The sequence below is a fragment of the Myodes glareolus genome, chromosome 25, assembly GCF_982192425.1.
Source record: "Myodes glareolus chromosome 25, mMyoGla1.1, whole genome shotgun sequence".
Classification (NCBI taxonomy): Eukaryota; Metazoa; Chordata; class Mammalia; order Rodentia; family Cricetidae; genus Myodes; species Myodes glareolus.
Window position 1 is genome coordinate 27,609,641 of NC_142050.1, and position 16,678 is coordinate 27,626,318.

The window sequence follows — 16,678 nt, forward strand, 5'->3', positions numbered from 1 at the left end:
GATGGCATGCTCTGCCTTCTAGCAGAGATGTTGGGTCGGTGCATTTGGGCTCACAACTTGCTTTCTGGGCAATCAAAGGGAGTCAGAGTCAAGGGAAGCTTAGTTTTGCTTCTTCAACACGCCAGCAGGAGATTGGGAACAGCATTCAAGAGACTATACTTTACAGCAAGAAGGGCTGTGGAGGAAAGGCTGTGAGACCCACAGATCTGAGAGAGAGACACTGAGTGCTGAGCTCTGTTTCGGGAGTATCTCCCTCAGCACATGTGATGAGGGCACCAGGATTTTCATCAGAGCCAGACTTCAGGGAGAAAAGAAAGGACGTGTTGATTTTATCCTAGGTAGCTTGCAGATATGTTATACCATTGATACCTAACACCAAATACCAGCTAGACACTCTTCTAAGCCCTTGGCAGGATTCGACTCACAGAACCTCCCAGCCCTGCATGGTTCTGTTAGGCCCCTCAAGGCACTGAAGCACAAAAGACTTACCAGGCTGCTCCAAACCAATCAGCTACTGGTAATGCGGGCATTCAGGCAGGGCCTTCTGGTCTCAGTGTGACAGGGATCCGACCAGAGGTGCTCTTCTCATGAGAACAGGCTCGGCAAAGCAAGGTAAAGTGACTTGCACACAACCGCACAGCCGGAAAGGCACAGACACTGGCCCCGGATTTCTGATCCTGAAGTCTTGGCTCTTCCAGCTCAGTGGAAGTTCATCCCTAGATTCCCCGTTTTGTGTTTTCCTTGGGCCACCCCATCTGCACGTACATGCCATGTTCATTCTTGCCATTACAGCTCTGTACAGAAAGATGGCTTTAAAAATCGTCAACAGGGGCTGAAGAGATGGCACAGTGGTTAGGAGCATTGCCTGCTCTTCCAAAGGTCCTGAGTTCAATTCCCAGCAACCGCATGGTGGCTCACAACCATCTGTGATGAGGTCTGGTTCCCTCTTCTGGCCTTCAGGCATACACGCAGACAGAATATTGTATACATAATAAATATTTTTTTAAAAAATCGTCAACAGCATTTAAAACAATACTTATCAGTGTTCGGTATTTTCTGAAATAAGCAATTGCTATGGTTTTCTTCATTCCTTATCCACGAACCTTTAACTATTAGTTATTAGTTTCTCTCTCTTCTTTCCTTACAAGGGTTGCTTGTGTATAGGATGGAGTATTGAGTTCAATCTGAGTCTTCAAAAAGCTGAGAAACCCATTGAAGTGACAGATTGTAAGCACTAGAGGGCAGCACTATGTCAATTCTCCCCACCCCTCTCCCACCCCTACTCCGCACCTGAGACTCAGGTGCAGCTGGATGCCCAGGAATGTGACACCCAAGCAAACAGGAAACCTTATAGGATTTCTGTAGGAAGTCACGCTGAATAACAATGACCCCCATTCCGTTTAAAAGTCTTGAATCTGATTCCTAGGGAAACACCTTCAGGCTGAAGAGGTGCCAGTTTTGGCTTCCTACTGTCCTGAGAACCCTCCCAGTTCCTACCTCTGTTTGTCCCAGTTTCCTTAAATTCCCCTGCCCACTTGAGCTTTTAGTGTGAAAAATTGAAAAGACAAGAGAAAAAAATGCAAAGAATAGATTAAAAACTCATATTCCAGGGCTGGGGAGATAGCTCACTGATAAGATGCTTGCCTTGCTACATAGAACCCATGTGAAGATGCTGGGCACGGCCAGTGAGATGGCTCAGCAGGTAATGGCTTGCAGCCAAGCATGACAACCTGAGTTTGATCCCTGGAGCCCACAAGGTGGTGCATGTGTACACACGCAAACACACATTTTCATTATGCTTATTGTGTGTGTCCACGTGCCATGCACACATGAAGAGCTTGGAGGACGGCTTTCATGAGTCAGTTCTTTATGTTCCTTGAAAGGAACAGTCTGTATTTTTTTTAATTTCTTTTTAGTCTGCTTTGAGACACGGTTTCAGGACTTTTCTGTTTGTTTTTCAAGACAGGGTTTCTCTGTGTAGCCCTGGCTGTCCTAGAACTTGCTTTGTAGACCAGACTGGCCTTGAAACCAGAGATCCTGAGTGCTGGGATTAAAGGCACGCACCACTATGCTTGGCTGAGGTTTTTTTTTTTTTTTTTTGGTGCCTGTTCTGGAACTAGCTCTTATAGACCAGGCTGGCCTCGAACTCACAGAGATCCTCCTGCCTCTGACTCCCGAATGCTGGGATTAAAGGCATGCGGCACCACTGCCCTGCTCTTATGCTTATGTGTAGATGCAGTTATGTGTCTGCAGGCAGTTTACATATTGCTTTGTGTTTGATTGGTCCCTATGGGACTTGATGATAAGGGCCTCTAGCTGCTGACTTGTCTTGCCAGTCCCTTTTATGTTTTTGAGATAGGGTCTTGCTATGTAGACGGGATGACTTCACCTTCTCTACATAGTCCTACTCCATTTGAAAGGTACTCTTTTGTCAGCAGAATGTTGAAATTCCACAATGATATAAAATAATAAAACTCCCTCCCAATATAGTTGTGCGAGTTGTATTTTTATTCCCACACCTCCACTCTGGTACAAAAAATGATTTATGTGCGGGCTGGTCCCCGAAATATTTTCACACACTCTGCTAGGCATGAAGTGGCTCCTTTCATATTCTTTTTTTTCTTTAATTTGTTGACCTTCCTTGACCCTTCCTTCTTCTTGTCAGTGTTGGAGCCACTTTCTTGACGCTTTGCCCCTCAGCATCTTCCCACTTTTCTTTGTGAAGCATAAGCACAGATGGTTAGGTCCCCCTGCAGAGAGTCTTTTTTAAATAATTTATTTATTTTCATTTTATGTGCATTGGTATTTTGCCTGCATGTATGCCTGTGTGAGGGTGTCAGATTTTGGAGTGGCAGTTGTTAATTACCATGTGGGTGCTGGGAATTGAACCTAGGTCCTCTGGAAGAGCAGTCAGTGCTCTTAACCTCTGAGCCATCTCTCCAGCCCCTCTTTTCGCATTCTTGCTTCTGCCCAGGGCTCTACACTTGCCAGGCAAGTCCTCTACCACCGCTGCTCCCTAACTCCTCTCTCTACTTTCTTTGTCCTTCTGGAGTGTTTATTATTTGGGCTTTGCTAGTCAGTCTTCCAGTTGATTTTATGTATCCTTAACATTTACGTAGTGAATTTCAAATGAGTTCTGTGTCTTTATCATTTTTACCCCCCACCCTCTCTCAATATTTAATTTTTATCCTCTGTGATTTTATAGTTCCTTATTGTGGTATTAGGGATGGAGCCCGAGCCTTGGAGCAGGTGTAGTAAGCGCTCTCCCTCCGAACTGGACCTGCAGTTCTGCTTCTGAAATGCAAAGAAAAGAACATGTTCATCTGAAAAATGATTGCTTTGCCAGAACACTACAACTATTCAATGCATTGCATATATGATGCCAAAATATACATGAAAACACTTGTGATGCATATAAGCTACCATTTTTTAACTTCTGAGCAAAAGATAGAAAATATCTTTTCTATACAGGCATCCACACACCTGGAATCTCAGCACACTTAGGAGGCAGAAGCAGGAGGACTTGCTGAAGTGTTGGGTCAGCCTGGCCTGAATTACGGTAAGTTCTAGGCCAGCCAGGCTGCACAGGAAGATCCTACCTCAACAAACAAACAACAGCCACAACAAAACTTATCTAGTTAAAAATTTCTGATGAAAACAAATTCCGCTACCAGGCTTTTTTTTTTTTTTTTAAAAAGTGCTTTTGTGCCGGGTGGTGGTGGCACATACCTTTAATCCCAGCACTTGGGAGGCAGAGACAGATGGATCTCTGTGAGTTTCAGGTCAGCCTGGTCTACAGAATGAGCTCCAGAGCAGTCAGGGCTGTTACGCAGAGAAACCCTGTTTTGAAAAACCAAGTGGGGCGGGGGGGGGGGGGGAGTGCTTTTGTTTTCTGAATGTTTAATCCTCGAAACTGTATGCTCCTTCACAAACACAGTATTGCAGGTCTCCAAGTATTAATGATTTGGTGTAGTGGGGCAGTCTACCAGCTTAGGTAGGCTTTGCACTCTCTGTGTGCCCAGGTCAGCACTGGACTCACAATCCTTCTTTGGTGTCCTGAGTACTAGAACATATGTTCTTGTTGTTTTATGATTAAAAATAATATTAGCCTCTTCCTCTTTTCTCGTGTTGATGGACCCAGGCCTCTGAACGCTAGGCGCGCCCTCTCCGCTGAGCTTTCCCCGGCTCCCTTTCTTGCTTCCTGTGCCTGGTGACTTTGGCTGTCTGCTCACAGTGTGGCACTAGATGTTTCACAGAGTGATCTTCACTGTGTGTGATCTGGCCATCCTGTGTCCTTGGAGAATTCCCCAGCACTAGGATTTTCATTTCCTCTCTTGGACCGATCAGATGCCTTATGGAAGATTATTGCTGTCTGCCAGGCTTCTGGAAGCTGAATGAGCCTGCAGAAGGAAAAAGACCTGTAGGCTTAAACTTTTCTTAAATAGTTAATGCGCAAGCCCCCTGCTTCTAGTCTAGCAATCCCACTTTCCCCTACTCTTGGTTTGCCTCAGCAACAAGGCTGTCACAGGAACGGCAGATGGATGGGATGGAGCTGGAAAGGTGAGGGAAATGATCTGCTTGTTGGTTCTAAGTAATGAAAGGATATGGACAAACAGAGACTAAGTGTCCGCCTCTTTCTAGGGCTCACACTCCTTCTGTTTCATCACCACGTCCCAAGGAAGGTGGGTTCTTCCGCTCAGAAATCAATTCTAGTGGCCGGCCAGGTAGGCAGCTGCTGGGTACGAGCTCTGTGTACGCCAGGTGGCTGTGCTGAAGCTCCCTTGTGCATTACAGGAAGAAAGAAATCAGTTCTAGACTGTTAGCCTCTGCCCAACAGCTGGAGGACGAAGCTCTCGGCTCCTTCTTCAAAACAGGAAGGAAATGATCAAAGCCAGACATGTGAAGAGAAAACCTAATATACTCTTGTGTCTGGCAGATTTTGGGGTTTTGTGGAAATGGCAGTGCTCAGGGGGCCTTCCAGTACAGATTTGGAGACCGGGAAATGAGAGTTTCCAAAGCTATCAAATGCAGAGACTTCCAAGGTACTAATAGTAGACGGAAGCAGGTAATTCCTCCCTTCACCTCTTTCTGGCTAAGGGGAAAATAGCTTCTCCAATGACTAGCTGGCCAGTGGCCCGCTTGAGTTTCGGGGCTGTTGTGTTCTGAGCAGCACAAACTCTGTGATCCACCTTTGCTTCAGTTTCTTTAGAAATAAAAAAGCCTACTTTATAATATGGGGATGGAGAGGTGGCTCAGCTGTCCCTCCAGAGGACCCAGGTTCAATTCCCAGCACCCACATGGCAGTTCACAGCTGTCTGTAACTCCAGTTCCAGGGGATCTGACACCTCCATACAGATTTAAATGCAAGCAGAACACCAATGCACATAAAACATAAAAGCCAGCTATATTTTAATGCATTTTCCTTTAGTTAATAGTCACATAAAATCTCAAAGAATGTGCAATTAAAAATAGATTTTTAGTTTACGTGTGTGTGTGTGTGTGTGTGTGTGTGTCTAGAAGAAGGTGTCACCCTTGGAGCTGGAGTTACAAGTGGCTGTGAACTGCCTAATGTGGTTGTTGGGAACAAACTCCAGCAATGGTTCATAAGTTCCGAGCCAACTCTCTCACCCCTAGAATGTGTAGTGTTGTCTCCTGATTTTTAGTCTAACTTTTTGTTTGTTTGTCTGCTTTTTGAGACACGGTTTTTCTATGTAGTTCTGACCTACAACTAGCTCTGCAGACCAGGCTGGCCTTGAACTCAGAAATCCTACTGTCTATGCCTCCCTAGTGCAGGGATTAAAAGCCTCTACCACTATACCCGGCTTTTAGCCTAATTTTTAGTCATAAACATTTATTTCTCTTTACTATTACAATACTATTGGAAAACAATTTTTTTTTTTTTGAGACAGGGTTTCTCTGTGTAACAGCCCTAGCTGTCCAGGAACTAGCTCTGTAGATCAGGCTGGCCTTGAACTCAGAGATCCGCCTGCCTCTGCACCCTGAGTGCTGGGGTTAAAGGCAGGTACTGAAAGACCTGGATAAATCCAGATCCCCCTAGCAGGAAAACAGAGCCAAAAATCTAGCAGGAAGAGAAGAATCAGAAATCTAGGATTAGCCAATTTCAGGGTTTCAGGAACTAGCTGAAGATAAAGGTAGATTGTAATCTTGAGAGTAATCTTGAGAAACAGGGAGATTCCCCCTAGTAATTATCACCCCCTAATAATTATCATTGGTATAGGAACTAGCTGATTATGACCTTGAGAATGATCTTGAGAGGCAGGGAGTTGCCCCCCTGTAATCATCACTGGAATTTTCGGAATCTTCTGTGACATCCTTCCTGCCCCCCCCCCCTTTCGGATTACTGGGCTGTGTGGTTTCTTCCTATAAAAACTACTTCTCCCGGTCACTCGAGGTCGAACTCTTCCCCTGCGTGGGTTATGAGTCTCGGCCCCAGTGCACTGGTCCCCGTCTTGTCGTCTTGTCATTAAACCTCATGTGATTGCAGCAAGGACAGTCTCTCGTGAGTTACTGGGGGGATTCGCGTCTTCCTGAGGCTCGAGTGAGAGTCTCCCCAAATCGGGGTCTTTCAGTACCACCATTGCCCAGCTATTTCTTATTTTTGAGACAAAATTTTGTGAAGTAGTCAAGGCCAACCTTAGCAAATTCTTGATACTCAGGTCTCAGTCCCCTCGGTGCTCAGATTATGACCAAGCCGATAGGTAGGTAATTTTATTTTATTTTTTGCTATTAAAAATAAAACTGGAGCCTGGTGATCTGGCTTAGGTGTTAAGAGAATTTGTTGTTCTTTCAGAGGACCCAGGTTTGATTCCCAGTACCCACATATCATCACACAATGATCTGTAACTAGTTCTACAGGACCTAAAACCTTCTGACTTCAGTCAGCACCAAGAACCCACAAGGTGCAAGCAGAACACTAACACACAGAAAACAACAAAATAAGTGAATCTAGGGCTGGGGAGATGGCTCAGAAGTTAAGAGCTCTGGCTATTCTTTCACAAGTCCTGAGTTCCAATTTCCAGCAACCACATGGTGGCTTGCAACCACCTGTAATGAGATTTGGCGCCCTCTTCTGGCCTGCAGGCATACATGCAGGCAGAAAGTCATACATAATCGAAAGAAAGAAAATCTAAAGAAATATTATATTGAGGGGCTGGAGAGATGGCTCAGAGGTTAAGAGCAGTGACTGCTCTTCCAGAAGTCTTGAGTTCAAGTTCCAGCAACCACATGGTGGCTCACAACCATCTATGAGATCTGGTGCCCTCTTCTGACCTGCACATGTACATGCAGACAGAACACTGTATACATAATAAATAAAATCTTTTTTTTTTTAAAAAAAGAAATATTATATTGAAAAATTATACTAGGCCAGCAAAATGGCTTGGCCTTTAAAAGCACTTGCCCTCCAAGTCTACTACCTAAATTCATTATCTGGAGCCCACACATAGGAAGAGAACAAACTCCACAGATGCCGTTGACTTCTACCTGTGACCTGGAGGGCCCAGCAATAGAGACCTGAGTCTCAGTAGTTTTCCCTGAAACAATACCTGGTGGCAAAAAAGACCACAAACTGATGGTACCCAGGTGGTACCCAGGCCCCACCCAAGAACAGACCCTCCAAAGGGAATTCCTAATGTTCCAACCATTGTTGACAGGATCGCCTGCCAGCACACACCCATCGCTCTTCACCAGGACATTCCTAGACTAATGTCAGCCAATCAGGGATCCTGAACCTTAGAAATCCCTCACGGCCACCTTTGCTACTACTACAAAAACCGAACCCTAACTGAGCTCAGAGCTCTCCAATAGTTTCAATATGTTGGACACACAGAGTGACTGAGTTTGCAAACTTGTGTAAGAATAAAGGTTTTTTGTTTTTATATACAGGACTCGGTCTCCTGGATGGTTTTAGGGGGACTCCGTGATCTGGGCATAACACACCATGGATATAAGCCGCACACCACACACACACACACACACACACACACACACACACAATATTAGAACTTCTCAATGTCTGGGTGACACATGTTTTCTAACTCCAACACTCTGGAGGCAGCGACAGACATATCTCTGTGAATTCAAAGCCAAGCCTAATCTACGTAGAGAGATCTAGACCAGCTGGAGACAGATGACAAGACCTTGTCTCACTAAATAAAATTTCTATATATGCCTTTCTTACATTAAGTGCAAAATAGAAAAATATAGACAGTAAATCAGTTTTTATCACTTAGAAAAATCACTATTTAGATTAATATTCTGCTACGCAACATGTGTATCTGAATTTTTGATTATTTCTAGAGAATAGTCAAGATTTGGCTTCATTTAAAAGGAATTCTCAGCCCTGAAATTTCTACTTGAAGAAATTAACATTTTACTTTATTTTTTAAGGCAGTGTCTTGCTTCTTAGTTCAAGCTTGCTGGCCATGAACTACTGGTGCTGTACAGCTTTGGTTGTTGAACTGTTAGTATTACTGCGAACTCCACCACACCCTGACGAAATTTCTTCCTTTCGGGGCTGATTTTAGCTTCTTCACTAAGAATATGCCAGAAATTATCAGAGCAGGCAATGGCTTATTTTATTTCTTCTAGAAACCAACCCACTGAAGAAAGGCTTTAGAGAGCCAGCTCCAAAGGGAGAAAACCATGCCTCTCAGCCCGCAGCCGGCGTTCACCTCCCATGAAGTGCCGCTTTTCCTTTAAAGGCCGCCCACATGATCGCACACATGCGCACACTCCGGAGGAAATTCACGCCGTCAGGGGACCAGATCATTCTTCCCCCACTTTCCCTGGGGTTTCTGGCATTCCCTTCCGGAAACCGCAACCCCTCTGAAGACGTTTTCCTCATCTATTCCGCCGCGTCATCCGTTTTCATACTTTTCCGTTAGTCGCCGTTCTGGGAGTTCCCTATCCACGGAAAACTACTTTCCGGAGGAAGGCCAAAGGGACTACAACTCCCAGGAGCTCTGCGGCCGGCCCCCGCGCGCACAGTGCAGCTTGGGTGCTGAAGTCCCACAGTCTTCTAGCCACGTGCTGCCCGAAGCAAGCGTACTACAGGTTCCGTGGGGCCTCGCGCGTGAGTAGGCCTGGGGTGGGGAGGGGCTGGAGGGGCTGGGCTGGCGGCGAGCGAGCGGGCGGAGGAAGGGGGTGGGAGCGGAGGCGATGGAGGGGAGGAGTGGGGGTATGGGGGAGGGAAGGGGAAGGGAGGCGGGAGGCGGGGCCGAGTGGAAGCTGGAGCTGGAGTCGGAGCCGGCGGTTGCAGTGGAGGCGGTGATGTCGGTGCAGGTTGTGTCAGCAGCGGCTACCCCCAAGGTGCCTGAGGTGGAGCTGAAGGATCTGAGCCCCTCCGAGGCGGAGCCCCAGTTAGGACTGAGCACGGCGGCCGTGGGCGCCATGGTACCCCCGGCGGGCGGCGGGGACCCAGAGGCTCCAGCTCCGGCTCCCGCAGCGGAGCGGCCCCCAGCCCCTGGCCCGGGCTCGGGGCCCACCGCGGCTCTCAGCCCCGCGGCCGGGAAGGTGCCTCAAGCGTCGGCCATGAAGCGGAGTGACCCGCATCACCAGCACCAGCGGCATCGCGACGGCGGCGAGGCCCTGGTCAGCCCCGACGGCACGGTCACCGAGGCGCCGCGCACGGTCAAGAAGGTACTGTGGCCGGGCTGCCTCTCGGAGAGGCGGGGAGGGCGGGCAGGGGAGCGGCGGCCCTTGGCGGCATGGCAGCACCCGCTTCCACGCCCTCTAGATCGGGGAGCCGAGAGCCCTTTCCCCCGTGAACCGGCTCTCAGAGCGACCTCCACTCGGTGCTCCGCGGCCAAGCGGAGCCTCCAGGTGCCACGGCTGTACTTCTCTACGAATAACATGGAGGTAGCGCTCTTCGCTACTACTTGGACGAGGCTGGGGGAGGAGAGGCACCTACTACTACACCCCCCCGCCTCCAGCTCACTCCCGCGTGTGATTTTTCCGGACTGTTCGGCGAAATAGACATCCTTCCCTCCAGCGATAAGGATGGGAAGATCTTTTTTCCTGGAGAGCGGGGAAGCAGTAGTTAGCTCTCTTGCGAGTTCAGGCATCCCTCTGAATTGTCTAGCTTCTGTACAGACGGTGACTTTCTGCCTTTCTGTCGCCAGCAGCTTTCCACAGGGCAGTACTGATCCTGTGTCCTTCCTTTCTGCCCTGCATTTCCTTGCACCGTGCTTGTAGATGGTAGAAGGGTAATGGAGAGACGGTTCACTCTTCGAGGTCTGCTCACCAGAAATACTAGATCGTGTATGAAGAGAAGGCTTATTTCGTCGATTGCGAGCAGAAAGTGTTAGGAAGAAACGCTGCTACTTTTGGGAAAGCGATCCGATGGGGCCTGTCTCAGCCATCAGCTTCTTTCGTACATAGTAACGAGTAATGATAGCACCCGATATTATTTATGCATTGACTATATCCTTTACCACCTCCCTTGTTTTTTCTCCCTTCTCCATGCTAAGTCAGCACAGGAGGAAAAAGACAAGAGACACGGGCTCATCTAAAGAGAAATTATGGCTTTAATTTCTTAGACACAATATGAACACACAGATTTATGTGTTTCTTCATTATAGTGAGTGCATTTTGTTCTGACAGAAAAACAATAACAAGGATATGAAGTCTATATTGGGTTTACTGTGTAGGGTTTAGGTGAATCTTGGATTCAGCCAAACATACTGTTGTAATTACCTCATGACTTAGATAGAGCTGTAAACTTTTTCATTCTTCCCAAATGTAGTGATACCTGATGTCAGTGGTAAGACTGAGGGAATTTTAACAGTGCTTAGGACACACTTTGTCTGTCCTTAGCTATTTGGTGTCATCCGTGTCAGTGTGTCCCGTGTGTGTCGTATGTGTCTCCCTCCCTCCCCCTGCCCTGCAATTATAGGTAAATGGAGGAATTACAGTTAAAAGAGGCGGCCTGGGCTAAGGTGCTTAGGTAAAAGTTAGGCAATCCAAAGCATATTTCTCACTAATTAAGATGCTTTGTAACTTTGACCAAATCTTTTTCTTGTGACTATTTTGTCTAAAGTTCATAACTCAGTTCTTTTAAGGCTGAAAATGTTTAAAAAAAACTCCTTTTAGAGTGTGAAGTCTACACTCAGGTAGAGATCTGGGTTTGAATATAGGGAGCGCCCCTTCCTCCAGTACTAACTTTTGAATGGTTTTCAAATTCTGTAAGTCACTTCTTTTATAAAACGAGCATACTTATTATAATTAAGGATTAAAAATGTGGTCTTCACATAGAACTTGGAACCTATAATAGAATCTTAAATGAGAACCTGTTGTTAAAATTGATTATTTCTCTCTCCAAGGCTTAGATATGAGCCTGTGACCTTCTCTGAAAAGTGTACATATTTTCGATAGATTCTGTATAAAGAAATTTTAAAAAACCACAGGCCAGCACCCTAGAGCCTGTTTCTCTTAATTCTTAATGTGCTTCTTGGACATTTTCCTTGTTGCTGAGCCACCTTCTTCCTGTCTTTTTTTTTTTTTTTTTCAGTATCAAAATCATGTTCTATGATTCTAGATTTACTCAGCAGCCTCAAGGCTATAAAGACAGGGCTGAACTTGCCTTACAATGTTAATTACACCAAAATCCCATCTTATTTGCTGAAAGTTAAGCAGGTGAAGTCCTGGGAAGGGTGCAGCTGTATGACATAAGTGAGGACTTGGCTGGGCTTAGCTGGCCTCTTTTCTCTTCCTCTTCCCTCTCCTTTCTCTCTCGCTCTTCCCCCCACCTTTTCTTGTTAGGGTCTCAAATTGTAGCCCAAGCTGCCTGGAACTATGTAGCTGAAGCTGCCCTCTATAATCTTCCTGCATCAGCCGTCTGAGTATGAGATTACAGTGTGCACCACCACGCCTGACCTGAACTTTTTTTTCTTTTCCTTTCTTTCTTTCTTTCCTTTCCTTTCCTTTCCTTTCCTTTCCTTTCCTTTCCTTTCCTTTCCTTTCCTTTCCTTTCCCTTTTCCCTTTCCCTTCCCCCTCCCTCCCTCCCTCCTTCCTTCCTTCCTTCCTTCCTTCCTTCCTTCCTTCCTTCCTTCCTTTCTTTCACAAGGTCTTGGGGGTTGTAGATGTGGTTCTATTGGTAGAGTGGTTGCCTAGCAGGCAAGACGCTCTGGGTTTGATCCACAGTACTATATAAAGCAGGCAACCAGACATGGTGGTACATTCCTGTAATCCCAGTACTGGGAAAGTAGAGGCAGGAAGATCAGAAGTTCAAGGTCATCCTTGGCTACTTAGTGAGTTCAGCTGGCTTTGAACTCATGATCCTTTGCCTCAACTTCCTGTGTACTGGGATCTAAAGTGTGTACCACCACATTTGGCTTGCTGTTTTTAAAAAGCACATCTTTAGTTTTCTCTTTCTCTGTCCTTCCTTCCTTCCTTCCTTCTTTCCTTCCTTCCTTCCTTCCTTCCTTCCTTCCTTCCTTCCTTCCTTCCTTCTTTTAGACCAGGCTGGCCTGGAACCTGGAACTCACTGACATCCGCCTGCCTCTGCCTCCAAAGTGCTGGGATTAAAAGTGTTCATCACCACTGTCTGGCCTTTAGTTTTCTTAATATTGAATTGACTACAAATAGAAAATCACTCAGTGAGGAACCAGTTGTGTAATGTTTTGATTTATTTTCTGTAATGTTTGGTTTGAGCCTTTCTTGCTTTTTAGATTGTCTAATTAACCATTCTTTCCTTGACTCTCTTCTGCTTTTTATAGATGTGTAGAAGGACTGGTGTGCTAGGATTAAAATAGTTGCCTTTAGTGGTGTAAATGGTGACTGTTGCTTTTATTTTGTAACTACCAGACAATCTTATTTATGTTATTACATTTCCATCAAGGATTTCCCTTTTCCCATTTGTGTATCAGTTATCAATTTTCTTGGTCCCATTGATTTGGTCAGCCACACAAGGAAAGTATATAAGAGCCCGACTTCCCAAGTTTAGTAATTTGGAATATAAGAATGAACATAATGGGGTGCAGGTTACTTGGTTACATTTTACCTTTGGCACCTGCCTTCATCCTGTAACTCACGGTACTCTATAGGCCAGATCTTTTCATTGTGGTTATATTTGTATAACTTGTGAAAGTTCTCTTTCATAAGCCTATTCCAAGTGAACTCAGTAAACATCTCTGAAGTAGTAATTTATAAAATGGGAAAATAAGTTCCACTGTGAGTGAGTTTGACAGCAGTTAAGAGTGTTTCTTCCACCGAGCGGTGGTAGCACATGCCTTTGATCCCAGCACTCGGGAGGCAGAGGCAGGTGGATCTTTGTGAGTTCGAGGCCGGCCTGGCCTACAAGAGCTAGTTTCAGGACAGGCTCCAAAGCTACAGAGAAACCCTGTCTCAAAAAAAAAAAAAAAAGCATTTCTTCCATATGTTCTTGAAAGTGTTAGCACAGTAGAGAAAACAAGGCAGAAGAGGATTTCTGAGAAGTTAAAACTTCTGACAATAAGGCTACAAGCATTAAGAACCTCAGGTGGTGTATGCTGACGTTACTATCGGTAATGACCATGTTCAGACAGACTCCATATTTTTCTTGGCAAACCTATTTGCATTGTACTTGTTTTGTTGCTGTCAGGAGAGAATGAGTTGAGCCATGTTAGCGCTTTCTTGCCCTGAATTGTTTAAGCCCTCATTTCAGTTAATTATAGATTACTGAAATTGAGTGTTTTGGATAGAGGCATGGGAATGTGCGAATAGTATGACCCCCTTGCCAGTTAGAAAAGTACAGCCTGGCAAAGTGTTCAGTAAGGCAATTGGCAGTTGGACCCTAATAATAGTTACCAGTAATTGGCCTTTTATGTGCCAAGAATTGTCATAGGTATTTCTGTAATCCTGACAAGACCTTTATGAAATATGGATGACATTATCTCAGTTTTACTAATGAGGAAATGTGGTTCAGAGAGGTTGAATGCCTTGCCCAAGGTTATGCATCCAAAAGAGGCAGAGATAGTATTTAAACCTGTGTCTGTCTCCACACCCGTGTTCTTTTCATTGTGCCACCCAGACTCTTTCCGAGCTCTTAGATCCCGGCCTCTGGTCTGTAGATGCCTGAGTGAGCTCTAAGGTGTGTCTGTGTGGCTAAGGCTTAGGTCATTCCAAGACTACAGGAGAGTGAGTCAGGCTTCAGGAAGAAGTGGAGAACACTGTACAAATGCACAGAAGGGTAAAGTTAGAGGACATGAAGAGCAGTTAACACAGGGAAGCGTTTTCAGTGATACTAGCCTTCTGTTTGTAACTAGCTAGTAACCTGGTTATGTATCCCCACACTCCTCCTCCTCTTTTTTAAGATAGAGACTTACTGTCCTAGGTTGGCCTTTTTAGCTCCATTGTAACCTAACTTAGCCTCAAACTCCAATTCCTTCTCTTTGCACCTCCCAGGATTATAAGCATGTGCCATCATGCCTGGCTCTGTCCTTATCTTTAAAGTTATGAATCTGATGACCTGAGGAAAAGGTTCCTTTCTGTTAATCTAACAGTTTTCCTCTGTTCTTTAAGTCCCTCCTGTATGAAACAGTCTTTGATTAAACCTTTTGAGAATTAGAAAGGGAAGTATACTGCTAGGTATTTTTTTAAAATTATTTTTATGTGTATAGACATTTTGCCTACATGTATGTCTGTGTACCACTTGTGTGCCTGGTGCTGAAGGAGACCAGAGAAGGGCTGTAGATTACCTAGAACTGGAGTTAGAGCTGGTCTAGTGAGCCACCCTGTGGGTGCTGGGAATTGAAGCCAGGTTCTCTGGAAAGCAGATCATCCTGCTTTATCCTTTACAAGTTCATGGATTACAGGCATCATGTATGCCTGCCTCATAGTTCTCACTCAGCATTCAGAGAGGCACAGCGGAGAGCCATCTTGGCTATTGCCTAGATCCTCTACCTGTTTTATATTCATGTGGTAGACATATCTAGAGGACCTAAAATTTACGTATCCAGTGGACAGTTTCAGTCAGCCTGATAAGATTTTTGTAAGATTTATAGGCACTCTTTATAGTCTTATAGACTTTATAGGCTAGAAACTCAGTGAGAACAGATCAAAGGAGAAAGTTTCTTCTGTTAATTTTTAATTCTAAACTTTCTATTTTAAATTTTTATTGCATATATATTTTATGTATATGCACATGTGCATTTGTGCAGCTGTGGAAGTCAGAGGACAACTGCCTGGAGTTGGTTCATAATGTGCATTCCTGGGATCAAACTCAGGTGTCAGAGGTGGCAAGTGCCTTTAATCATTGAGCCATCTTGCTGCTCCCTCTAAAATTAGCTTAAGTTAAATAGCTTAAGACATGCATAATTTTTTCTCCCTCTTCCACAGCTGTATTCTGAACAATTCGCTATTTTCTTTTTTCTTGTATACTTGCATTAATAGCTGGTGAATTTTAAATTTTGTTTTCAAGGCTCCATCAATCAAAACTGACAGTTTTGGGCGCTGAGTTCTTAGAACTTATGTACACAAGGGTGCTAGAATGCTAGCTGAGCTGTTCTGTTGTAAGTCTCCCCTTAAAACTTTTCTGAGTACCCCCCCCTCCACTGGCTATTTTTTTTAAAAAAGTTTTTTTTTAAAGATTTATTTATATACTGTGTATACAGTGTTCTGTCTGCATGTATGCCTGCAGGCCAGGAGAGGGCACCAGATCTCATTACAGATGGTTGTGAGGCACCATGTGATTGCTGGGAATTGAACTCAGGACCTCTGGAAGAGCAGTCAGTGCCCTTAACCTCTGAGCCATCTCTCCAGCCCCCTGAATATTGTTTATCTGAGACTAAAACTGACTTTTCTACACTAATCACCTCTAGTGCTCCAGTGCAGCCCTTTTGATTACTTTAAAAGATGTAAGGACCAGCAAGATGGTTCAGTAGGGAAAGGCTCCTGCCATCAAGCCTGATGACCTGAGTTCTATGCCTGGAAACCACGTGATGAAAGACAGAACCAAAAGTTATCTTTTGACCTACACATGAATCAGTCCTGCCCCCCAAATCAGTCAATAAATGTAATTCTAAAAGTTAAAGGAAAAAAATCTTAAATATTAAAAAAAGATTTAATAATGTTCTTGGAAACTCCCTTCTTGGTCTTTGTGACGCTTACAGTGTCTACAGTTTACTCAGCACATACTTCATGCCAGACGTCTGTCTTATCTATTAATCCTCATAACAACTTTATCAGATGAGTAGCATTTTCTGTATTTTACAGATGAGAAAATACAGGCTTAAAGAGAGTAATTAACATGCCTGAGACTTTGCCAATCTGTGATGCCTTTGGGATCAGTGAGATGAAACATTACCCATAGCAACAGCGGGAGGCTTTGTCACATTGCCAACCCCCTACTGCTCTGACCAAACTCCCATGTGATGTCTGCAGGAGCTGCTAAGACTGCTCTATGTAACCCTTTGGACATTAGCAGCTATCCTGTCACTGGAGGAGGCAGAACCACCATGCATCTTCACATCATTGTTTACTTTGGTCACCCATCATCACCTTAATACTCAGCTATTTTATCACTGTGTTCATCCTTTCAGATAACGCAATTCCTTTCTACTTTATCTTTTTCAACGTTCTGTTATCAGAAAATCCCCATGTAGCACCAGCCTTTAGACAGCAAGATCAAGTCACGGGGTGACAGTGACAGTGCTGTTGTGTTGGCACATGGTGTCTAGA

General features: G+C 45.0%; 1 protein-coding gene across 2 annotated transcripts in view; it reads left to right on the top strand.

The window, feature by feature from the left end:
• Nucleotides 1-9,240: 9,240 nt before the first annotated feature.
• Ahcyl2 (adenosylhomocysteinase like 2) overlaps nucleotides 9,241-16,678 on the top strand; it is a 169,728-nt gene continuing 162,290 nt past the window's right edge. For both annotated transcript variants that reach the window (XM_085683643.2, XM_085683644.2), the window contains exon 1: nucleotides 9,241-9,660. In XM_085683643.2, the coding sequence (XP_085539769.1) occupies nucleotides 9,292-9,660 (369 nt within the window). In that variant the 5' untranslated portion in view covers nucleotides 9,241-9,291. The remainder of the gene's footprint in view (nucleotides 9,661-16,678) is intronic.